This window comes from Crotalus tigris, unplaced genomic scaffold, assembly GCF_016545835.1.
Source record: "Crotalus tigris isolate CLP2741 ecotype Arizona unplaced genomic scaffold, ASM1654583v1 scf7180000017622.5263843, whole genome shotgun sequence".
NCBI lineage: Eukaryota > Metazoa > Chordata > Lepidosauria > Squamata > Viperidae > Crotalus > Crotalus tigris.
In genome coordinates this window covers 3591720-3618296 of record NW_024096517.1, presented here as the reverse complement: position 1 = coordinate 3618296, position 26577 = coordinate 3591720, and the positions used below count along the sequence as shown (strand labels likewise).

The 26577-nt window shown below is 43.9% G+C and overlaps 1 protein-coding gene across 2 annotated transcripts in view; it reads right to left on the bottom strand.

Annotated features, from left to right (window-relative positions):
• MID2 (midline 2) overlaps nt 1-26577 on the bottom strand; it is a 137518-nt gene that overhangs the window by 35254 nt on the left and 75687 nt on the right. For both annotated transcript variants that reach the window (XM_039331121.1, XM_039331115.1), the window contains 2 exons: nt 11069-11164; nt 1131-1238 (listed from right to left, as the gene is read on the bottom strand). In XM_039331121.1, the coding sequence (XP_039187055.1) occupies nt 1131-1238; nt 11069-11164 (204 nt within the window). The remainder of the gene's footprint in view (nt 1-1130; nt 1239-11068; nt 11165-26577) is intronic.

Below are 26577 nucleotides of genomic sequence, written 5' to 3'. Positions count from 1 at the left end.
TTGACCCGAGAACACACAAAACCCTCTTGCTAAAAATATTCTCCACCAATGGGGAAAAAAACCAATCCTGAAATCGTAATCGCCAGCTGTCTTTTTCTTGTTGACTTTTGGGGAGGTGAGCAGTTGATATGATTCGTGTTAGCTTTGTCAGTCATGCAGTGCCTTCTGGCACTGGGCTCCCTCTTCTGCTGGTCTTCTACTCTCTAAGATTCTAAGGAGTCGTTTTAATTTCACGCATGTCTTGGGAATTTCAAACAATCGAAGCTGGGCAAGGATCATACCTTGCAGGAGCCCATCTAGGAGCAGCTGCAACTCATGGCACAGAAGTAACAGTCACCTGGACACATGTCCCTGTCTGATTCACAAGGCAGAGAGACTTGTAATACCCACATAACAAACATCTTTTTTTCATTCAAAAACGGACAGTCTCGGCACGCTGTGCCTTTACTGTCAGGCCAACTTGATGTGATCACTGAAGGAGCTGCTAATTTTTCTCTGATGGCTAAGTTCATGAATATTAAGTTGGTAGTTTATGAACCGTTCATGAATATTAAGTTGATAATGGTGTACTTGTTTAGGGAATATATTTCTGTGGTGGCCGGTTTGGGGAATCTGACCATAACAATCATACTTATTGTTATTAAGTATTAAGAGCCGTGGTGGCACAGTGGTCAAAAGGCAGTATTGCAGGCTAACTCTGCTCGCTGCCAGAAGTTCGATCCTGACTGGCTCAAGGTTGACTCAGCCTTCCATCCTTCCGAGGTCGGTAAAATGAGGACCCAGATTGTTGGGGGCAATATGCTGATTCTATAAACCGCTTAGAGAGGGCTGTAAAGCACTGTGAAGGGGTATATAAGTCTAGGTGCTATTGCTATTGTTATTATTGCTGTATTTTGCAGTGGAAACCAAACAGTTGGACAACAGAAGAGTTGATCTTCTGGAAAGTAATCTATAAACTCATAAAGGAAGCTGGCTTGCCAACCAAATAAGGCACTGAGGTTCTATCACACCAAGAGAACAGCTGCCCTAAAGAGAAACACTCAGAAATAAAGTGGGCTTTGCACTCAGTCAGCATCTTCTGTTAACCATTCCAACTCCACTCCCGTCTCCTAACAGCATTGCTGTCCTACCTTCGTCTCTTTGATCTTGACAGCGATCACTTGCTTGCGCTGGCGGATGATGTCCACTAACTTATCGCATTCCTCCATCAGTTTGGCCTCATGCATGGCTGTGTTTACCTAAACAGGAGAGAAAATGGAGGGGAAGGAGGAACTGGTAAGAATGGAGCAGAGTGAGGACTGTGTATGTCCTGTCTATAGCAAATGCTATACGAGTTTGATCTAGTGGTTAAGCCAGTAGGCTAGAATTTGGGAGACGGTGAGTTCTAGTCCCACCTTAGGCATGAAAGACAACTATCTGACTTTGGGCCAATCACTAGGAGACTGTGAGTTCTAGCCCCGCCTTAGCCATGAAAACCAGCTGGGTGACTTTGGGCCAGTCACCAGGAGACTGTGAGTTCTAGCCCCGCCTTAGCCATGAAAACCAGCTGGGTGACTTTGGGCCAGTCACCAGGAGTCTGTAAGTGGAACAACTTGCCTTCAGAAATTGTGGATGCTCCAACACTGGAGGCTTTTAAGAAGAGATTGGCCAGCTATCTCAGGAGTGAAAGCCACGTGGGCGACTTTGTGCCAGTCACTCTCTCTCAGCCAAACCCACCTCACAAGATTGTTGTGGGGAAAAAGAGGAGGAGGGAGGAATGTTACGTGTGTTTGCTGCCTTGAGTTACTTATAAACAGTAATAAAAGGTGGAATAAAAAAGTGTTGCACACCAGAAGAGGTTATGGTGGCTGGGTTGGAAACCAGTGGCCTTCCTGATGTTGTGGGCTTACATCTCTCCTTGTCCCTCACAGCTGGATGAGGAAAGATGAAGCTCAGCAACAACTGGAGAGCCACAGATTCCAGCAACCTCTAGAATAGACAGCTGCCATCTGGAGCAAGGGAGAGACATCATGTTTTCATCTGACGTGTGTTTTCCCAAACAAAATTATACCATTATTCCAACTATATCTGTGGGGTACCAGGGCAGATTTTGAGAATTAAACCAGCCCTTGGGAAAAGGGACAAGCATCACCTCCTTCCCTGTAGCTTGCCTGCTCTTCCTGCTGCCTCCTGAGGCTATTTTTCATTTTGAAAAATGGTGCTCTGTTACCAAATACACACCACACATTCCTGCCTCGTATGAAATTTCCCCACGGTGATTATTTCTCACTGGTCTACTCATCAAAAGCCAAGCATCGGCTAGGTGGAAAAGAGAGGACACAAAAAGCTTTTCTGTAAAGTTTAAGAAGACGGCTTTGGGATTATGGGCGCATATATGTGCTTGTGGTTTCAGTCCACATCATGGTGAATTCCTCAGTTATCCAAATACGCATCAGTGCCTGTCTTCAGAGTTGCAGATTATTGAAACATGCTCAGAGCAAGTGCGTTCATTCCTATCTTACCAATTTTATGGGGCGGGGAAGGGTAGCAAATTTGGCTTCCATCCTATATTGTGTCCTGACGACAGAAAAGGTAAAGGTTTCCCATGTCCAGTCGTGTCCGATTCTAGGGGATAATGCTCGTCGTAGTTTCTTAGCCAAGGGAACCAGTGTTGTCCGAAGACACTTCTGTGGGTCATGTGGCCAGTATGAGTATATGCCAAGGCATGTGGAATGCTGTTACTTTCCCACTGAAGTGGTACCTATTTATCTATTTGTATTTGCATGCTTCCGAACCGTCAGGTGGGCAGGAGCTGAGGCAGGAACGGGAGCTCACCCCACCCTGTGGTGCTCAGGTCTCAAACCTGGGCTGTCAGCTTTCCAGCTCACAAGCTCAGTGTCTTTAACCAAAAACAAAACCAACAATGGCTGCACACATTCACCCCAGTTCCCCTTTCAAACATCACAAACATCACGTAGAATGGAAGAGCTCTGTATTTCCACCATGTGCAAGTTGGCTTGTTTAAATATGGCCGTGCTAGTCTTTCCTGGCATCTGCAAGTCATTTGAAGCCAACGGACAGAAGGATGTTTAACCCAGGGAGACATTTTTCTCCATGAGTCACTGGCACCACATGCCACGTCATTAAAAATGGGCACCTTTAATCTGCCCGTTTTTTCCCCTAATACAAAAAGGCAGCCTCTGGGGAGGAAGGACATAACCGTGAAGATCAGAGGAGAAAAAAAGAGGCAGTTATATCTCTTTTCACAGGGGTTCTGACAAAATCAGAGAATGCTAACATTTAGAAAATGTTAACGTTTTGCATTGCAGGAAATCCTCCTATGCGCTGCACAATTAATTCCTCAGGAAAGGGGGGGGGAAGCAAATAGTTGAGGGGGGAAATTGCATATTAACTCTTCAACTCTGCTATTGCTGAGACCTTTTCTCCAAAGGCCAGTTCTGTTTCAGAATTTCTGGCTTGGCTAAGAGGGCGTGATCAGTCTAAGGGATCCAGGCAGAGAAGAGATGGTGGGGCGTCTCTTTAATATTAAAACCCTTTCCTGCTGCATCGTTTGCTCTTTTTCTTTGAAGACTGGCTAGATGGAAGCTAAAATGGAGGGGGGGAGAAATGCATTTTCTTCAGCGGTGCTAGAAGGGGCAATTGACAGAGCTTAAAACTTGTAAATGAAGTGGAAAACTGCAACCCCGAAGGGAGATTTCTGAAGACTCCCAATTGAAAAGAAAATTGCAAATCCCATTTGACGCGACCATTACAGGGTTCCGGGTCTAACCAGAGGCATCTGGTGTGGGAGGAGGAAAGGGGAAAGGAAGAGATTGGTGTGGAGAAGGAAAGGAGCTCTATGAATGCATGCACTTTGAATGAAAAACAAAACAAAACTGAAGCACAGGAATTGCTGAGTACAGGAGAATGAAAGAGCAGCCCTGCTGGATATTTAGCAGGCAGTCTGTGGAGATCTATACAGAATATGGGATTGGGGTTCTATCCTTGTCTCAAAAAGGGGGGCGCAATGGCTCAGCAGTTAATGATGCTGAGTTTGTCAGCTGGAAAAATGACAGCCCGTGTTTGAGACCTAAGTGTCCTTCAGTGGGGTGAGCTCCTGTTCCTGCCTCAGCTATCCAAGGGATTGATAAATGTCTGGGGGTCAACAGAAACAGACTGAACCTGGAGCAGCATGGTGATTTAAAACTAAAACTCAAATATTACCTATTTAGATAATTATTATCTATTTATTATTACTATTATGATTTATTGCATAATCAGCTAGATATTTAGATTCAATCAGGCATTTTTGCCCACTCATTGAGTCCTTCCCAAGAACTTGGGATAGGCAGATGTTGTTTGATGGTGTTAAAAGAATTGTCGCAGGATGTAAGCTCTTCCAAGTAAAGCTGCCTTTTGCAACTGACTGATGGCGATTTTCTCAATGCCGATAGTGTTCAAGTGGTGCGCCAGATGTTTTGGGATTGCACTGAAGGCACCTATCACTATGGGTACTATCTTTGCTTTTTTTCCCCCCACAGTTGTTCTATTTGCAAGGTCTTCGTATTTTGTGTTTTTCTCCAGTTCTTTCTCCTAGTCATAGTACTATTCATGTAAGTGGTATTCGTGAAATTATTCATGAAGGGGTCAATAAGCGAAAGAGTTTGGGGGCCCCAATCAAGCAGCTGCAACTAAATAACTCATCTTCACAAATAAGTAAAGTTGCTGTCCGGTATACAGTTTTCATTACCCAGATCAGCTTCTGTTGAACAGCTCAAGATCTAAGAGCAGGTCCCAAGGGATTACAGCAGAGGTCATGGCAATGTTGCTTAAGCTCGGGTAGGATAGGTACATGCAGATGTGTGTGTGCGTCTCTGTCTATATGTGTTAGCTAAGGAGCCTACAAAGGAATCAATCTATCTTGCCCTACTGAAAGAATAAATTTCAAGGAGTCTGAAGAGATGTCCGCTTTGATCTAAGAATCTCAGCCGAGAGACGAACCTCAATTACCAATAATAATGTTAGGACAGACAAGGCAACTTCAAGGCAAATATAGCTTTTCAACTTCAAAAGGAGAAGACTGTAAAAGCAACATCCACCCTAAGCATGACAAGTTGGCAGGTTCAGGGGTTTGCAGATCGGCAGTTAAATCCTAGCAACCAACTGCAATGTCTGCGGTTAAACTTTAGGAGCTCTCGAAGGGCAAAATTATTATTATTATTATTATTATTAATAATAATGAAGAAGGAGGAAGAAGGAAGAAGGAAGAAGAAGAAAAAGAAGAAGAAGAAGAAGAAGAAGAGGAAGAGGAAGAGGAGGAGGAGGAAGGAGGAGGAGGAGGAAGGAGGAGGAGGAGGAGGCAGCCAATGGCCCCAGGCAGCTGGGCACTGTCCTCATCATTGTTTGATAGTATCGTAAACGTGGAAAGAGGGTGAAGATTTTCGGAATCAAAGGGCAAAATCTAGACTCTGTTTCTTTTACTGTTTTCATTTTCAACATTAGAAAGGTGCCTTGCTCAAGCCCTTCTCTATTAATCCAGCTCTGTCCACAGTCTTAAAGTCCATGCAGAACAGCTGCAGGGGTGGGAAGCAGCAGCCCTTGGTACTTGCTAGTTTCAAGAATTTGTATGGACGCACTTTTTTTTTTCACGCTGTAATTAAAACCACAAAAATGCAGCAATTGCAATCCAGCAGATGGAAATAGAATTCCCTCAAAGGCTGACCCAATTTCACTACTTCATCAAAAGACCATTTTCCTTCTGGCATTTTGAGGCATTGCCTCTTCTTGCTTCCTTTGCCTGGTCCATATATATACATATACATATACATCATTAAAACCAACACAAGAAAGAGGGAGTCCAGTCCAGATAAAATTTGCAGAGACTTAGGTTTTTCTGCAAAAAATTGTTTTAAAATGATCAGTGGTAAGGATTCTTTGGAAGAATTTTTATATATTATATATTTATATATTATACATATAAATATGATGACTGCAAATTGTATCTGGACCGGACTACCTTTTCCTTGTGTTGGTTTTAATTAGCACAGCATGCTACTTAATCAATGCCAATTGGTCTCTATATACACCAAAAGAATTGCAATGAGTGGACCGTTGAGAAGGGGGGGAGGGATAAATGGATGGATAAATAGATGGATGGATATAGAGATGGATGGGATGGATGGATGGATGGATGGATGGATGATTTGGGTGGGGGAAAGAGCAGAACACTCTAAATACCAGATTAGCTTGGACAAGATTTAAAATGCTAAACATCAAAAGGCAGGACAGATTTAAAGGATCTTGCCTGGTGTCAACTGGACCAATGGGACCTAAGAGACAGTTTCACAGATGATGACTCAATCCCAAGTAGTGCTTTTTCCTATCTGAACACTCTTGGTCTTCAGGAGCCAGTGGTGGGATTCAAATATGTGAACAACCAGTTTCCTGTGTGGATGCCACTTCCGGAAGTTCATTCTGGGCCTGGGCAACAAAAAATTAGCTACTGGTTCTGCTGAAGTGGTGTGAACCAGTTGAATCCCACCACTGTTCAGGCCTATCTGAATAAGCGAGGTCTTTTTAATCATGGGAAGGGGGAAAAGACACTCTGTGGGAGGGTTGCCTTTCTTAAGAGTCAATGTCCCTCAACCTCATTAATGAGTAGGGGTCGTTCCAGGGAATGGAGCCTTCCTTGATTCTCAAACACACACACACACCTTTTTCTACCTTCTCCACATTCCAGTTTCTCACTTCTCCTTTTCTGCCTCCCATGGGCAGAAATCCAGTTTGGCCAAAAGCCTCCTCTGATGTTGACTTCAGGGCTTCTTTTCTATACTTCTATAATGAATTATCACACAGGATGATTTTGGAGAGAGGGCTTCACAAAACATCTGGGGACCAAAAAGCCATCCTTTTCGTTTCCAACAACTGCTTTCTTTGAAAATCCATACGCACAAATACTACCCCCCAAATTATTTTCCTTAAAAATCATCAAACTCTTGATGGTGTAAGCCCTCACTGGGGTCACTTCCGCTCCTTTCTTTGGTGCCCTTGACCAAATCAAGTCTCCCCAGGAGAAAAGGTCTTTCAGAAAGGGCAGCTAATAGCCAACAAGCAGTTAGAGCGAAGGACTTCCCCCCCCCCTTGCCTTCACAGAGAGGTTGGTGGGGGGAGTGCATCTTTGATCCCTTTCATTATGGCTTGGAGCGTCTTCCACTACGGTATTCTCAAGAGTTCCAGGACAAATCCCAAATAGCCAGGATTGGCATTGATCACAATGGATTTTTTCTATTTTTTCTATCCTGCTCTATGGAGTAGAGAACTGGTCTCTGAGGAGACTAGAAGCATTTGAAATGTGGATTTACAGGCGGCTGTTACGTATAAGCTGGGTTGACAAGATCAGAAATGAGGAGGTGATAAGCCAAGGGAAATCATCAAAACAATTAAAAAACAAAAATTAGAATATTTCGGACATGTGATGCGACACCCAGAAAAATACGGCATACTCCATTTAATCCTCCAGGGAAAGATTGAAGGCAAACGAGGTCCAGGCAGAAGAAGAACATCGTGGCTTCAAAATCTAAGGGACTGGTTTGGACAAAACTCAGCAGCACTTTTTCCAGTGGCTGCTGATAAAAACAGGATCGCCAATATGATCACCAACGTCCGATAACAGATATGGCACAAGAAGAAGAAGACAATGGATGGATTCAAATCACTGTTCATTTGAGCTTCCTAGTATTCTGAGATAAATCCCTAACTCATCTTACAAAGCCATTTAAACCATCCTGGTTCTGTCAGGCCCAGCCCAAGAAGGATACAGAACAATCTAGCCAAAGATAAGTTCTTTAAATGGTCGCACCAATAGACAGAATCTTGCCAGACTGAACCTACACTAAAGGTAAAGTTTTCCCTGTCCAGTTGTGTCTGACTCTAGGGCCCAGTGCTCATCTCCGTTTCTTGGCTGAGGGAGCCTGCATTGTCCAAAGACAATTTCCGTGGTAATGTGGCCACCAAAAGTACATGGAACTCTGTTACCTTCCCTCCGGTGTGATACCTATTCATCTACTCGCATTTGCATGCTTTCAAACTGCGAGGTAAGCAGGAACTGGAGCAGCTCACTCCATTGCAAGGAGCTCAGGTCTCAAACCTGGTCTGTCAGCTTTCCAGTTGACAAAGCTCAGGGTCTTTAACCACTGAGCCATCCCGCCTATACTAGTATACCAAACCTATACTACTCTTACCCTAATACTTGGAAGATTCTAGGGCAGTGTTTCTCAACCTTGACAATTTTAAGGCATGTGGACTTCAACTCCCAGAATTCCACAGCCAGCAATGGGAGTTGAAGTCCACATGCCTTACAATTGTCAAGGTTGAAAAACACAGTTCTAGGGAGTGGTTCTTCTTACTCTCTACCTCTGTCTCCTTTCCAGCTGTGCTGCCTCTTGCCTTGTCCGTTTCCTTCCTTCCTGGGAAACTGACACTTCTCTTTAGTCCATCATACTACTTCCCCCTTTCGTAGACAGAATCCTCAGAGATTCCTTGTCTCCAGATATTTGGAGACCGCAGCTCCTAGAACTGCCAGAAGCTTAAGACTTTTTGAGAGTTGTACTCCCAACTCATCTGGAGCTGGGGAAGGCTGTTGTTAAATGAACGTCATCCAGGGCCTCTAAACATTCAGAGTATCTTTTCAGAAAGCAGCAACTGCCTGATTTAACCAAGCTAGTAAATGAAGTGGCCTTTGGCAAGAACAGTACAACTTTTCAACCAAATTGACTTCTCTGAAGATGGAACCAGCAGGTTGAACACAGTAGGGCTCCCCTGTGTGTTTCTATAAAGCATGTTACTGCAATGGCACATGGTCATCTTCTAGTCAATAGGCTCCAGGGGACAATATATTCTTCCGTGAACTTTAAACAGTATGCCTCTTTCTGACACTTCAGGCTGGGGCTGCTGATGGTCTTTCATTAATTTAGCTTTACCGCCTCCACTCTGGCCAGCTCAGGCCACACACTGGGGCCTTTTAGTGTCTGAGAAGTAGGCGGCCAGTGGGCGGATGGAGGAGAAGCAAGATCAATCTGCCTTCCACAATGAGTTGTTTGAAAATAAAATTGCTGCAAACAAAGATCAAATCCTTTCACCAGCAGAGAGATCAGCAGAGAGGGCATTTGCAGAAGAAGGGGGTGGATAGCACCGGTTCAGTCGATGGAATATTTTCTCCCAAGGCAGCAACATCAGCAGAAGTGGATGGGGAGATCATTAGCTGGAATTCATATTACATTTCCGTTCTCAGCATCTCAAGTACATCCAGAATCCTGCACCTGGAGATGGAATACTGCCAAAATGATGATGATGATGATGATGATGATGATGATGATGATGATGATGTTAGCCATTCAGTCATGTCCAATTCTTGATGATTCTATGGGCCAGGTCTCTCCATATCTTCTGATCTTGCCTTTGATTTTCTTCCTGTCTGGCTTTTTAATAGGCCAAACTGCCAATGTAATCTGCACTTTCTCCTCCACGTTAATTCTTCAACCAAGGCCATTTCTAACTTTATCATTAACCAACAAAATCCAGCCAATTGATAACTGGCAAACATCTTTTTCCAGCCAATGAAATCCTGGAAACAATGATTCCATCTCACGGCTTCTAGGAATACTTTGTTGCCCATGGTCTTCTCTCTCATGGTTTTCTAGAGCTTCCTCCAAAGAGAAAGCACAATGGGAAAAGAAGGGGGGGGGTCTTTGACCTTAACACTGGACTTCTACCCCTTCTTCCCTGCAGCTGAGTTAGAATGAGAATTGAAGTTGCAGGATCCAATCTCAGTCGGCACACCGGGACTAGAGGTTTATTCTTCCAAACGTCTCACTCTTTAGAACAGTGTTTCTCAACCTTGACAATTTTAAGGCATGTGGACTTCAACTCCCAGAATTCCACAGCCAGCATTGCTGGCTGTGGAATTCTGGGAGTTGAAGTCCACATGCCTTAAAATTGTCAAGGTTGAGAAACACTGCTTTAGAATGTCTGTACACCCTGAGGATGTATGAAGTCTGGAAGCCTGGAAGAGTAAACCTGTAGTCCCAGTGACCAACTCAGACTGGATCTTGCAACACTATCCTGAGACACGTATATCTGATTTCATTCACAAGAATTAAAGCATCTATGGGAAATAGGGCTGGAAAGGAATTGTATGGGAGAATGAGGCTGGTGGCAGGTAGATGACAAGGGGAGGAGGGTTCCCCTGAGAAATGGAAGCTGAACAACAGATTGAATTGGTTTTCCACTGTATTTCCATTATTAAAAAAAGAAGTGGCATCTTGTTCAAGGAACCACTTCTTAATTTAGTAACTGAACATCAATAAGCCATTAAGAAGAAACTAATTGCTGTGGCTTCTCCCTGGGCATTGCCTTGGTAAACAAAACACTGAGATAATTCACTATTAATTGTTCTGCATTTGGAAGCAGGAAGGCAGGCTATTTCTGCCTTGCTGTTCCAATGCACTGAGTGAAATCTCCGTGATTAGGGTGACTCTGGTCTTCTTGCTTCAGAGAAACGGGGGGGGGGAGGGGGGGAAGCAGCATCTGGTTTTCAGAGAGTGAAAGGTGAGGATTGTGGGGTGCGTAGGAAATGCGTGGGGTGGAAAAGAAGGCAGCCTTGAGAGCACTAAATAGAAATGTTTAGTATCCTTGAAGGCCACAAAACTAGATACGCATGGTTAAATTCAGTTGGGTTGACAAAACACGGCTACTGTGTTCCTACATTTTGTTTTCCTTAAGTAGGTAAAACCATAGTATGGCCTAACATCGCATCATACTAAAAGCACACATGGTCAAACACGCACAACCCCAATTAGCTCAGCTTGGCAGTATGTATGAACCCAAGCAAAGACTTTCAAAAAGACTTGGCCAGAGAAGAATCGTTGTCATCGTCGTCATCATCATCATCATGGTCATGATCAATATCATCTTCCTCCTCCTCCTTCTCCTTTCCCCCCCCCCACATTTCCACACACACATACCACCTGCTCTCCCACCCCATCCAGAGACAGAGTACCAGCACACCCTCACCGCCACCACAAACACGTACCTCCACCTGCTGACAGATCTGTATCAGTTTGGCCATCTGGTTCTCTAGCTCACTATTGCGTTTCACCAAGTTGGTGAGGTTCATCTCCAAAGTTTGCTGCCAGCATCGAAAGAAAAGGGGAGACAAAGGAAACAAAAAAACAAAAACAAAGAATAAATATCAACAGGCCACAGAGACTGGATAAAGCTAGCCAAAATTTTCTACGCATTCAAATGGCCAGGTCCACATGTGAAGGTTCAAAATTTATTGCTCAAGCCTATGTACTGGAATCTTCTCCAACTAACCGTTTGCACCTGGGTAAAACTACATAGGATCATCGGCGTTCAAGAGGGATTTGGACTTTGTCCTCATTGACTATGTAGAGATTCTAAAGTGATGCCCCACTTGACGCCTCCGCCTGGCTCTGCCTGGCTCTGAGCCATGGGTGGCTCAGGAATTCTGGGAGTTGAAGTCCACGAGTCATAAAAGAGCCAAGGTTGCCCACCCCTGGTCTAGGACAACTCACTCAGCCAATTTACCATGGCCAACTTCCTAAGGGACAACTTGCCATGGGACAAATGTTACATAGTACTGAAGAAAAGGTGGAATAGAATCATTAAAGGAAGGATGCAAAAAGAGGGACAAAATGAAATATGAATGACAAAATTTAAAATAGTTGGCCATGGAAAGTTGGCCATGACGAGTTACCCCTTTCCATTTTTGCACACTAGACCAGCGGTTCTCAACCTATGGGTCGTGACCCCATTTGGGTCGATCGACCATTTCACGAGGGTCGCCAAGCAAGGCTGTCCGCCATTTTTTCCCCTTTTCCAGTGGGTGCCTTACCTCCCTTGGGCTGGGCCAGCTGGTGGCCCAGCCGGTGGTCGGCCTGCTCCGTCTCTGCCGCTTGCCAGCTACGCCTCGGCCGGCGCAGGGGGTGGCACACGCATGCGTGGCACTCCCAGGCAGGGAAATTCCTCGGCTTACGACCGGTTGGGTAGTTCTCAACTTACGATCGGTTTAGCCCTCGACTTACGACCGGTTTAGTCCTCGACTTACAACCGGTTGGGGTCGCAGCATTAAAAAGGTTGAGAACCACTGCACTAGACAAAGCCTGGGCCAGCCCTTAAAAGCCACGGGACTGGTCACACCCCTGACCTAAGGGATCGAACAGCCCAAAACGGACATTAAAACAAACTGGGCAAGGAGAAGCTTAAAGTTTGTGGAGATTCTAAGTCATCCAGGTCATGGTTGTCCCCAAGGTGCTTTTTCAAAAGACAAATGGACTTTCTTGTTGTTGTTTTTTTCTTGAAGACGTTTCACGGCTCATCCGAAGAAGCATCCTCAGTTCCAAGAAAGTTCAACACCCTTTTGCACTCTGATTCAGGTGACCCTGAGCGCACAGATAAATCCTCGAGTGGCCTCAACTCTCTCTTGCAGATGACTGCCAGGAATATAAGTCCTTCCATTTCCCAACATTCAGCCAGAACTGAAGAAGCTTCTTGGGCGAGAAGCGAAATGTCTTCAAGGAAAAACAAAGAAAAGTCCTCTGAAAAAAACACCCTTGGGGGAGGCTGAAAGGCTTCCAGACGCCCCCACCACAACGAAAAAGATCAAAAGGCTAAAACAGAAGAACTCAGAAGCTGCTTAGCCCAACTTACTGGTGTTCCTTCGTTTAACAAAAAGATTCATGTGCAACTCTATTCCTCCAGGAGAAAAAAAAACAACACCCAACAAATGGTCTCCCATTTGTTGCTGCAGAAATTGCTCAGCATTCATGGTTTGCTGCATCAGTAAATATTCAAACGGCAATTTTATTCCTCTCCTCACCCCCACAAGCAACCAGAGCGTGTGGACTTTGCATCTCGGCTTTCTCCGTTTAGTATGTATTAAACAGGAAAATAAATATAGTTTGTGCTACTACGGCAATCTCGCTTTCTGTTTTCACTTTGCTAACTTCATTTATTTCCCCTGTGACCTAGGAAAGCTTGGGCTGTTACAAGCTAATTCTTTTCTTCTTCTTCTTCTTCTTTTCTTTATGTATTATTAAACGGTAACTTGATATCACGAAGATGCCAGTTGATCCAAAGTTGTATGGGACAGTTTTGTCACACATATCCTCAATCGCCCGCTTTTTGAATGCTGGCTTTGCAACTGCTATCATTCCTATAAAAGCCCTTTAGCCTTTATGTGTGGGTAGGCATGTGCCTATGTGTGTGTGCATATATTTGTATACAATATCAATATCAATATAATAAAAGTATACAAAGCAAGCAAAAGAGAAAGAAATGAGAACATACAATTGCGCCTCCCGTCCATCCATCTTTCTTTCTTTCTTTCTTTCTTTCTTTCTTTCTTTCTTTCTTTCTTTCTTTCTTTCTTTTCTTTTCTTTTCTTTTCTTTTCTTTCTATCTATCATTACCATCTTTGTCATTTTTATGTAATGCATATCGGAGGTGGTGACCCTTTGAGAGCTGTATGCTGATTAGTGTACGTTCAAAGTGACAATAAAGTTATTATTCTATTCTATAATTCTTATTCTTTTTCCCCCAGCCTCTTCATCCCTTTTCAATCCAAAAATCCAAAAATCAACAACAACTCTGTGATGCAGGTTGAGCTGAGGGAGAGAAACTGCCTAAATTCATCCAGCTGGCTTTTGTGCCTAAGGCAGGACTAGAACCCACCAACTCCTGGTGATTGGGCCAAAATCAGCCAGCTGGCTTTCATGCCTAAGGTGGGACTAGAATTCTCAATCTCCTGGTTTCTGGCCTAATACCTTAACCACGAGACCAAACTTGCACACACAGGTACACACACATACACACACACACACACACACACACACACACACCAATATCAGAGACATGGAGCAGCCAGCCTTCCCACCACCTCACATATGCATCACCATCTGAACGATGTACAAATAATATCAGGGAAGCTGATTCAACGTCTGCGCAAGTAGGTGGACCTCAGTATCTCTCTTTGTGCAGGGGAAGAACAATAGCGCAATGTATCAAGAAAGCCAATGCAAGCAAAGGCCAGGCCTCTGTTTGCCAAGCTTCAGTAACAAATTTGGACTGCAAGGAAACAGGAAAGATGCTAAACAATGGCAACCGCGCCATCATCTCTTTATTGTTTGCTGCAATCAACTCAAATTGTCGTCCCCTTTCTCCGCTTGTCTCTTTCCTGTCTCCAAGTCCTTGGCAACCTAGCTCCATAAATGAAAGTCGGCTGTCAGTCATGACCTGACTTTTGATTGTTAAGATGCTTTAGATCAGGGGAATTCTGGGAGTTGAAGTTCACAGGTCTTAAAGTTGCCAAGGTTGGGGACCCCTGCCTTAGATCACTATTTCTTAACTTTGGCCATGTTAAGGTAGGTGGACTTCCAACTTCCATAGCTGGCTGGGGAATTCTGAGAGTTGAAGTCCACCCATCTTAAAATGGGACCAAGTTTGAGAAACACTGCCTTAGACCCTCATTCGACCACAAGGGTTAGTCATCTAAGTCTACATCTTCTTGACTTCCAATTCCATCCATCCCACCTGATGATCAAGGTTGGGAAGAGACATATAGCCCAAGACTACCTGAGGGTTACAAGTATGCCATCCTTATAACCCAGTATGAACAGACACATTGGTGACATGTTACTCAACTCCAGTTTCTTCAGTTCTGACCTGCCCAGCCATGACAAAGGGATTTTGGAGCTGAAGTCCAAAATATAACGGGAGACACCAGATTGCTTCTGCCCAAGACAATCCTCATGGTCACGTGATCAAAACTCAGGTGCAACTGGCATGCATTTATGACGACAATTGCAGCATCCCAGGGTCATAGCTGTCCTAAAGGTTCTTTTTCAGGAGGTCACTAGACTTCCTTGTTTTTTCTTTGAAGACGTTTCGCTTCTCATCCAAGAAGCTTCTTCAGCTCTAGCTGGATGGTGGGGAATGGAAGGATTTATACTCCTTGCAGAATATAGCAATATAAATCCTTCCATTCCCCACCATCCAGTCAGAGATGAAGACGCTTCTTGGATGAGAAGCGAAACGTCTTCAAAGGCAAAACAAGAAAGTCCAGTTGCCTCCTGAAAAAACCCTGTTGAACAACCACAACCTGGATGGCTGAGAATCTCCATAGACCACCCAGAATCGTGTGATCACCATTTGTGATCTCCCCAGCCAGCTTTCAGTGAGCAAAGTTGATGGGGGAAGTTGGATTCATTTAACAACCACATGATGCAGTCAATAACCCGTAATTTGCTTAACACCCATGGCAAAAAGATCACAAAATCATGAATGTAACACTTAGCAACCTTGCTGGCAGCCGAAATGTTAGTCACAATTTTGGTTGTAAGTTGAGGATGGCCTGTGTCTGGACTACTTACCCAGACTGGTATTAATGAAATTTAATTAATTAAGGAACTTCCCCTATCTTCACTAAACAGGATCTAAACAAACCAATGCAAACCAGCTGATTACTATCCTTTGCTATCGTGTTTACTTGCAACTCACTGCTATTAAGGCCCTAATTCGGCTGGCTAAAAACAGAGAGCGTTTCATTCACTAATTATCTCCCACTTGCCAGTTTGGCAGCTTAAAAATTTCAAGCTTGGAAATGAGGCAGATTCTCTTTAATGCAGCTAATGAAGGAAAATTAGTGAGGAGATGTCACTCGCAAGCGAGTTGCCAGAGGTGTGTAGAAATGTGTGGGACTGCTCTCAGCAAGGAACCAGTTTTTCCACCCAGACAACTTAATACATGTTTCGGTTTTCTAAAGGAGCATTTTATGCAGAACATCAATTCACAGAAAGCCAAACACACGTCAATGCAAAGTAAATCTTCTCAAAGTAGACTAGAGATGCCAATGTGTTTTACACAAATCGCCAAGGTCTCTGGTTTCTGCTGTGGTGATCTCAAATAATGGGAATTCTCTTTTTTTTTCCTGCTTCAAGGGAGAATATGTGGTCATAACCAAATTACATTCTAGACCAGTGGTTCTCAACCTGTGGGTCGGGACCCCATTTGGGGTCGAACGACCATTTCATGGGGTCGCCAAACAATGCAGTCCGCCATTTTTTTCCCCTTTTCCTTAGCTGTGCTACTCCCTTTTATTCTATTGGCTTTTGAAAGCCAATAGAATAGACTCTCTTGAATATAGTCTAATTCTATTGGCTTTCAAAAGCCAATAGGAATTGTCCAGGCTGTCTCTGCCCTGCTGAGCCCACCAAAAGTCCCATTCTGCAAACGGTGCTGCACCAGTTGAGTAGTCCTCGACTTCGACCGGTTGAGTAGTCCTTGACTTACAACCGGTTGGGGGTCGCGGATTAAAAAGGTTGAGAACCACTGTTCTAGACAATCCCAAATCTAATGATTGACTTGTGTATAGGTTTCCCTGCCACTGATAGGTCTCTGGAAGAAAGCTGAAAACTCCTGGAGCCATTATTGGATGGATGGATGGATTGACTGATTGATTGATAAGCTGTTTCTATATTGTGCTCAACCTCAGAGGCTTGAAGAGGTATGGACTACAACTCCCAGCCAGTGGACTTCCTTCCACTGTAGCTGCCTAGTCGTCTCTTGGCAAGATGGGCAATGTGTATATTTAATAAACAATTAAATAGACTTCCAGAATTCATGCATACTGGTTAGGGAATTCTGGGAGTTGAAGTGCACTGGCTGGGGAATTCTGGGAATTGAAGTCCACACATCTCCAAACTGTGGAAGTTCAGAAACACTGCTTTGAGCAATGCCTAACGGAGAGAAACTTTAAGAACCATGACACTTATTTGTCATGGTCTACATTTATTAAACTCCAGGAAAAGTGGAGGAAGCTGAGACTTCTAGGGAAGGCATGGCAAAATGAAAATGTCTCAGACTGAACAGCCTTGGGAAAGACCAAAGAATCAGTGAATAAACCAGTTCTCCAGAACCTTTCTGGATAAGGAGAGGACAGGAGATTGCCCAATGTGCCCCAGACAGCGGCTCCTCATCGGGAGACAAGGGGATTAGCCACCTTGTTTGCAACTGGGTGGAGCCTTTTAAAAGGCATTATTTTCCAAGTCTCACTTTTCAAAATTGTCTATTAACCATCTTAAAACTGTTAAGAGACTTTTGGTGTGACAAGTTTGAAAAGTTGTCAGATGAGTTTAGCTTAAATTCTGAATAAAAGAAAAAAAAATCATTACAAGCTTAAGAACTTAAAGGTTTTAAAATAAACGACAAAGCCCCTAAATAATATTTTTATCTGAGAAAATTACAGATGGTTTAAGGGAATATTCCCAACATTGGGGAATATTGACTTTTATGATATGATTTTGGAATTAATCATAGGAAAAAATAGCTTTTCATGGGAATCATAGTTATTTTGGCTAGGCTCATAACAAACATAAGTGACTTTATTATTTTAGAAACTGGACACTAGAGGGAATTAAAGGTTCTATGTAGAAGGAATTTATTTATTCTTTCTTACTAATCTTTTTTCTTTACGTCTACTTCTTTTGGTTTTTACTACTGGAATCAAAATCCTTAATACACAAATTGTTAGTCAAAGTGAAGGGAACCAGTATGAAGTAACGCTAAGGAATGAGACTGGGAGTGAACAGATCCAGGTTCTAATTCTCCTTTAGGTATGGAAACCAGCTGGGTGAGTTTAGATCAGTCTATCTGATGCCCTAAACTGGGAATTTGAAAAACATTCCAGAAAAAGGCAATGGGACATCACTTCCAAAAATGTTAACAGGAAAACTGCATGGGCTTATCATGTGGTTGCCAGGAATCAAGATTGACTCCTAGGTGTCAATTTATTCTCCAAAGCACCTAAAGGCAGGACAAGAAAAAATGGATGAAGATTAATCAAAGAGAGAACCAACCTAGAAACAAGGAAAAATTTCCTAACAGTGAGAACAATTAATCAATGGAATGGCTTGCTTTCGGAAACTGTGGGTGTTCCAACACATGAAGTTTTTAAGAAGAGACTGGACAATCATTTGTCTGAAATGGTATAGGGCAGACATGTCAAACACAAGGCCCGGGGGCCGGATGCGGCCCGCGAAGTGGTTTCATGTGGCCCGTGAAGCCATCCTGGAAACAGTGAGGGAACGGCCCCCGCTGCCTTGGCCCTGGCCCAGGCCAGCCGGGAGCCAATGTACAATTTTGTGGTGGCCATCTTGGCACTTGCCCCGGTGGACCATGCCTTGGCACTTGCCCCGGTCCCATCCCCTTCTGCCAGAGACCCTCACATATGTCCCACTCCTGCCCAGGCCTCCACAGGCACCCTTGACGCGAATGATGTAGAACTGGCCATGCCCACCCAGTAGGCCCCACCCACTCCATCCATACTCACCCAGTAGGCTGTACCCACTCTGGCCACCCCCACCCCCCAAGGGCAACTGCAATGCTGATGTGGCTCTCAGTGAAATTGAGTTTGACACCCCTGGTATAGGGTCTCCTGTCTGAGCAGGGGGTTGGACTAGAAGACCTCCAAGGTCCCTTCCAACTCTGTTATTCTGACTCAAAAGACTCAAAATGCTGGGATCCACATCAGCACAATGGACAGCAGACTTTGGTCAATTTCACAACTGTGACAATTCACAGGCAACTTCTACAACTTTTATCCAATACCTATCTCTATTTTACTTTTTATCCAGAAGTCCACTCAGTTCATATCCAAACCGATGGGTTAATTTTTTTTAAAATAACAAGAAGCTTCAGAGAACATCAATAAGGCATCATCTCTATATTACAGGCTTTCATGAAAGTATTCTGGGATTTGTTTTTAAGCCAAGCCAAAAAGAGAAAAACCCAAGGCTCATCATGCATCTATAAAACAGTTCAAGAGATGTAAGTCAGTTCATATCAGATTTCACCAGGACTGAATTCCATAAGCATCTCTTATCAGAACTGTCAATTCCTATTGCTTTGATGCTAATATTTTTCCAGACATTTCTTTCTGAAGAAGAAGAAGAAGAAGAAGAAGAAGAAGAAGAAGAAGAAGAAGAAGAAGAAGAAGAAGAAGAAGAAGAAGAAGAAGAAGAAGAAGAAGAAGAAGAAGAAGAAGAAGAAGAATAAGAAGAAGAAGAAGAAGAAGAAGAAGAAGAAGAAGAAGAAGAAGAAGAAGAAGAAGAAGAAGAAGAAGAAGAAGAAGAAGAAGAAGAAGAAGAAAGTCTAGATTCTGTAATGATGAGAGTCAACATTTTGGGTTTTTGAAAGATCCCGGTTCACTTGATTGCAGATAAAAGCCCAGAAGCATGGTTCCAGTATGCCCGAAGGCAATTTTGTTTTTAAAATAACTGATATCTATTTCTCAAATCTCATTATTTTAGGTAGGGCGTGGTAGTCTGCCTGAAGGGTTTTTGAGTATTCAGGACTGAGCTTTGTGAAACTTTTTTCTGCATACTTAGGGGAAGCAAAAAGAGAAGAAAAAAGCCTTCCCATGATGCATTAAGAGTTTTTGTGGAAAGAAAAAACAGGGCCTTCTCAGGACTTAAGAAAAAGGTAAAGTCTCTAGGAAGGGGACATTCTTATAGATTTCTGGGCAACAATATCGTATGGGGAAAAAAATGCCACTGCCATCTTCCAAGACTGTTTTTAATTTCCCTGCCAAGATTTCTTGGTCTCCCATCCAAGTCCAACTGTCCTTATTTTTGGAGATCAACCAAGTTTTGCTAGGTGTTGCTGTCTACTGCAGATGTACTAGACTAAGCATTATTGCCAAGAACATCCACAGATTGTTGAGATGTTTCCAGGCTCAGTTGGAACTTTACAGAGCTTAAAAATAGTTTGGAAAAAAATGGATGTGTAGCAAGTGACCAGGCTGAGACCGAAGGAGGGGTTAAACATGTCATCAGTCTCCAATCCCTTTGTGCCCACAAGAGACCACCTTGAATTCCGTTGACTCTTACTTGCCGCCAATTTGCTTTGACTGTTAGTAGTTCAGATTCTTGTAGAGAGCTTAAACTTGCAATGAACCTATATATTCATTTGAACTGCCAGGACTCCTGATTTCCCGTGCTCGACAGGATGTATCATCAGGATACCTATTGGGCCATCTTCTCCCTGAAGATACATCCATCTCTTTAAAAGGTTGCAGGTGTCCCCTTGCCTATCTCAATGTTATTAGAAATGTGTTTGCTGAAATACTGGAGAAAATATTCTGTCTAAGAAATAGCCAATTTTTTTCAAGCTATGGTTGTGACTTAGATATTGTGCAACCTCAGCCAAGCTGCTGGGTAGAATCCGTAGGAGGGAACAGAAGATCTACATGCACTGGGCGCCAAATGGGGCACCCTAAACCTGTACCCATAAAAGGAAGGTAGAAATATGAGTCAGATGAGTGAAAAATCCCAAATGAGATTCAAACTGAAGCCATTTTCTGTTAACAGGAAGAACTTGGAGAAATTAAGCGGAAGATGAAATTGTTTTCAGATGTCGCCTCGTTTATCCTGCTTCTTGCTAGAGCAGGAAGGTGGTTTTAATATGTATAACTGTTCAGTAGCTCTGCCTCTGAGCCTCTCTTCAGCTGATGAAATTCTGGGTGGTTTGAAGATTATTTATCAATGGTATATTTCTATCTTACCTTTTAATTCATCGGGGAACGTCAAACATCAGACATGGGTTCCCATCTGATCTGTTATTCTATCATTAACTAAGAACAAATCTGAGCATCTTCATTAAATGTCTGTACCAGATGCTCTCATCCCTGAATCCAGCATAAACATGCAGAGCTTAAAATTCATTACTCTGGAAAATCAGCAAAGAAATAAAATACTAGCAGCCAGGAGAGGACATAATATAGCTGGAACAAAGGGAGATTTCAGCTGGCATTCTACCAGCTCTATTTAAAATCGTCAGGGCAATTTTAATTATTGAGATCCTAGGCAGGAGTCCTTGACTTATAACCCTTCATTTAATGACTATTCAAAGTTACAATGGCATTGGAAAAAACCTGGGACTTATGACCAGTCCTCACACTTATGACCATTGCAGCATCTATACCAGTGTTCTCAACCTGTGGGTCGGGACCCCATTTGGGGTCGAACGACCATTTCACGGGGGTCGCCAAACAAGGCAGTCTGCCATTTTTTTCCCCTTTTCCTTAGCTGTGCTACTCCCTTTTATTCTATTGGCTTTTGAAAGCCAATAGAATAGACTCTCTTGAATAGAGTCTAATTCTATTGGCTTTCAAAAGCCGATAGGAATTGTCCAGGCTGTCTCTGCCCTGCTGAGCCCGTCAAAAGTCCCATTCTGCAAACAGTGCTGCACCAGTTGAGTAGTCCTCGACTTATGACCGGTTGAGTAGTCCTCGACTTAAAACCGGTTGGGGGTCATGGCATTAAAAAGGTTGAGAACCACTGATCTATACAGTGTCTTAATCAAATTTCAGGTGCTGGGCAACCAGCAGATGTTTACAATGGTTGCAGCACCCCAGGGTGCTGCGATGGTCATTTGCAACCTAAGGAGCTTCTGACCAGCAAAGTCAACGAGGGAAGCCAGGTTTGCTTAATGACCATAGGATTCGCTTAACGACTGTAGCGATTTGCTTAAGAACCACGGCCAAAGAAAGTCATCAAATGGGGCAGGACTCATTTCATAACAGCTTTGCTCAGCAATGGGAATGTTGGGTTCCGTTGGGGCTGTAAGTTGAGGGCTCCTTGTAAAGGGACAACAGAGCTCAGGGGTTTGATCATACAGAACCAGGAGGGTAAGCCCGCGGAACAAGAAACTCCCCTGAGAATTTGAATAGGAAAGCCAAAGCGATTTGCTCCGTCAGTGGTGCCATCAGATAACGTGGGTACGAAAACACCCCGATGCCAGTTATAGAGGCAGTCAACGCCTTTTGCTAATCACTTAATTTAATCACTTAAATAGGAGCCGGCAGGGTGCTGCAGCTGCCAAAAAAGCCAACACAGTGTTAGGCTGCATTAACAGAGGATAGAATCAAGATCACGTGAAGTATTAATACCACTTTACAAGGCCTTGGTAAGGACACACTTGGAATCCTGCATCCAGTTTTGGTCACCACGATGTAAAAAAGATGTTGAGACTCTAGAAAGAGTACAGAGAAGAGCAACAAAGATGATTAGGGGACTGGAGCCTAAAACATATAAGGAACGGTTGCTGGAATTGGGTATGTCTAGTTTAACAAAGAGAAGGACAAGGGGGGACATGATAGCAGTGTTCCAATATCTCAGGAGCTGCCCCAAAGAAAAGGGAGTCAAGCTATTCTCCAAAGCCCCTGAAGGCAGGACAAGAAGCAATGGGTGGAAACTAATCAAAGAGAGAAGCAACCTAGAACTAAGGAGAAACTTCCTGACAGTGAGAACAATTAATCAGTGGAACAGCCTGCCTCCAGAAGTGGTGAATGCTCCAACACTGGAAGTTTTTAAGAAGAGACTGGACAGCCACTTGTCCGAAATGGTGTAGGGTTTCCTGCTTGAGCAGGGGGTTGGACTAGATGACCTCCATGGTCCCTTTCAACTTTATTATTATTATTATTATTATTATTATTATTATTGGCTCAGATTTACCAGGGGGAAAGAACTCAAGCTTTTCATGTCCCACTGAAAGCAGTGCCTGCCTTCCTCACTGGAACATGTGGCTAATTAACCACACAATTCCCCAAACAATGTCATCGAAAACAGATGGGCTCGGAGAATTAGATAGAGCAGGTCCCCAAACGCAGAAGCACAATCTCTCTCTTCCTTACACGGCAGAGAACTAATCCATTCTCCTTAGCATCCTTTCACGTCTTTCATTGGGAAATTGTTGCCGGGCGATTCCTGCCCTCTCCCATTCTCCTATCCAAATTATCAGCAGCAAAAATTACATATTGATCTTGGCTCCATCTGAATGGCACAGGTGGAGGGGGGGGTCAGTCTGACAAGGCTTCTTCTAACCCTCTCCTTCTCTGCTGCCACGGCAGGTTTCCAGCTTCTTGGAAGACTGCCAAATGACAATAAACTTCAGTCTTGATAATGATGCTTTTTGTCCCGGTAAAAACCTAAACCCAAAGCAATCATTTGCTGCTTTCATTAGCTGCCTTGGGGAACTTAGAAAAGGGCCCCCAAGTTTAGGGGGAGAAGGAAAATAAGAATTCTCACCTATAAAAACACCTTTGGGGTGGGATCTTCCAGAGGTTTTAGGGGAAGTACAGGCAGAACCGGGGGGGGGTGGAGTCAAGAGAGGAATCAGCCTGGAGTCATAACGTTCTTGCAAGCGGTCTAAGTCCATGCCTTTTGAATTCCGTTAATCCTTATTTAGTGCCACTTTAATGCCGACCACTGGTTGACTATATTCAGCATCACTGGAATTGAACGTGTGGTCCTGATTCTTTGCACCTGACAGAGACCCCCAAAATACTGGCATTTGGAGAAAGCCACAGAAGACCATGGCACCAAGAAAGCTTGAAAGAAGAATCAGGAGAAGCCTTGGTTTGGAATGATATATTTCAAGAAGAAGAAGACAGGACTTTTCAGCAGGGCTAGGCAGCAAAAAGCTTCTTCGGAGGACAAGGGGACACACAAACACACTTAGACTCTACACCAGACATGTCAAATTCGTGACATCACATGACATCGTGCAACATTATCGGGACGTTGCCATTGCCGGCAATGGGCTGGGCACGGCTTCCGGATGACACATCTGGCCCATGGGCTGGCAGTTTGACACCTCTGCTCTACACTAAGAGCCATGGTGGCGCAGTGGTTAGAATGCAATATTGCAGGCTAATTCTGCTGACTGCCAGCAGTTCGATCGTGGCCGGTTCAAGGTTGACTCAGCTTTCCATCCCTCTGAGGACCCAGATTGTTAAGGGGGCAATGCCTTGACTCTGTAAACTGCTTCAAGAGGGCTGTAAAGCATTGTGAAGCGGCATATAAGTCTAAGTGCTATTGCTAAGTGCTAGATCCATTTTGAAACGCATCTTCTCTGTGCTCCCGTTGCAACTGTGAAGGGTGACTGGCTGTGCAACCCAGGACTATTCACAGCTCTTTCATGGAATTAGGAGAAAATGGTCTCTTGAGTGGCCCCACATGCTCAAAAGGGCATCTTTTTGCCTTCAATTCCAAAGCCCTGCACAGCTTTCCTGTTCAACACTGGCTCTCCCCCCCCTGATGCTCCAGGGAGATAATTCTACAGCATCCAAAGACAAAAAAATATATATGTTACAATGGCCCAATTAATCTCTGTCCTCTGGGGGCTGATGATGCTGTTTAGTGACGGATAGCTGGAAAATAAAACTTGGGTCAACGGCTATGTTGGAAACGATGGCTTCTCTGTCTCTCTCTGCCTGATCTTAGAGAAGGCATATTCACAAGAGATGCTACCCCCCCCCCCACAACCCTTTTAAATGAGGATGTTAAGGACAAAGAGACCATGTCCTTGGGTGGCCCACTGCATGCCATCATTGGGGGAGGGGGGATCTTCCAAGCCTCTTTTTTATTGAAAAAAAGTAGAACTCAGAAATGCATGCTCCTTTGATAGCATGGGGAGAAAACTTTATAAATAAGTAAGCACTGCAGTAAATAAACTTAGATTAAATTTTATTCCCAGCCCAGCACAGCCTCTGGGCTCACAGCAGCAGCAACAGGGCAGAGAGAGCAGAAGACAGCCAAGAATAGCTTTCTAGCCTGGAAAATGGTTTCTAGATCCAAAAATCTGCTCCTGCCGGTATTCTTGAATCAAGATTATAGCTCTCTGCGAGGCTGAACGGTTGCTTTAATCAATAAACCATCTTATCAATGGGCCCCGGAGATGGGCTTCTGCTCTTCAATCAATTAAATAACCTCTACTGTGCTTGGAAGACAGTCAGTTGATTGATTCTTAAAACCAGTAGCCCTCTTGGGTCCCAGCGCCTGACTCACGGAGGCATCAGGGCAGTGCATTTCGGCAGAAACAACCCTGCTGTGTGACTCAGTTGTTTCTGCTGAAATGCCTCACCCTGAAGAACATGAGTGGGAAGAGACTCCAGGAGTGGTTTGCATGCTGTGTTGGTAAGAAAATTCAATCTTCGGTATCTGCTAAACAGAAGGAGAGCATAATGAGCGAAGAAAATCACCTAGATTTAGGATTTATGGATGTATTAAGTTGATTTATGTAGCTATCCAATCAATATGCAGCTCAAGATAGTGTACAGTATATATAAAAAAACATCCTGTGTTTACAAATACAACAAGCCCGTGTGAACATAGAATGAAACATAACTGCGCCAAAGACAACTTTGTTCACCTAAACCAGTGGTTCTCAACCTGTGGGTCGGGACCCCATTTGGGGTCGAACGACCATTTCATGGGGGTCGCCAAACCACGCAGTCCGCCATTTTGTTCCCTTTTCCCTAGCTGTCCTACTCCTCTTATTGGTGGCCACACCCACTTGGGGGTCACCACAACATGGGGAACTGTATTATGGGGTCACGGCATTAGAAAGGTTGAGAACCACTGAAAAACCATCCCCATACCATCAAGATGGGCACAAAGACTTCATGTCTGAGAGAAAATCCATGGTAGAGGGCCTCCCAAAAGACAGGAGGACAAGGCCTAACAAATGTTGCATAAGTTAAGTACAGGAAGTCCTTGACTTACAATAGTTCATCCAGTGACTGTTCAAAGTTACAATGGCACTGAAAAAGGTGATTTGTGACTGATTTTCACACAACCAGTGGAATGGCTTGCCTTCAGAAGTCGCGGGTGCCTCCAACATTGAAGATTTTTAAAAAGAGATTGGACAACCATTTGTTTGAAATGGTCTAGGGTCTCCTGCTTGAGCAGGGGGTTGGACTAGAAGACCTCCCAAGGTCCCTTCCAGCTCTGTTATTCTGCTCTAAGTACCTCTTTCCCAAAGTTTCTATTAAATAACTCCGAGCTGTCCATGTAGGCCAGTGGTTCTCAACCTTTTTAATGCCGCGACCCCCAACCGGTCGTAAGTCGAGGACTACTCAACTGGTGCAGCACCGTTTGCAGAATGGGACTTTTGGCGGGCTCAGCAGGGCAGAGACAGCCTGGACAATTCCTATTGGCTTTTGAAAGCCAATAGAATTAGACTCTATTCAAGAGAGTCTATTCTATTGGCTTTCAAAAGCCAGTAGAATAAAAGGGAGTAGCACAGCTAAGGAAAAGGGGGGAAAAATGGCGGACTGCATTGTTTGGCGACCCCCGTGAAATGGTCGTTCGACCCCAAATGAGGTCCCAACCCACAGGTTGAGAACCACTGATGTAGGGTTTCCCATCGTTTATTAATCTGCAAAGCAGGCGTGGGGAACCAACGTCCCTCTTACTGCTATAGCTGAAATCCAACTTGGACCATAAATGGCCATATGGGTTCTAGAAGTAGCTGAGAAGAAAGTGCTCTGGTTTTTCCAAAAGCTCAAGAATGATGGAATTTGCCTTTCAATGTCTTCATATGTTTTACAAGAGATCTGAAAACTTTGTTCTTTATATGTTTCTTTTTCTGGGAAAGGAGAAACATCAGTCAAGCTTTTTTTTTTTTTTTTGGTCTCTGCTAGGTTTTTATCTCCAAGGACTGAAGTGAGACACCAACATT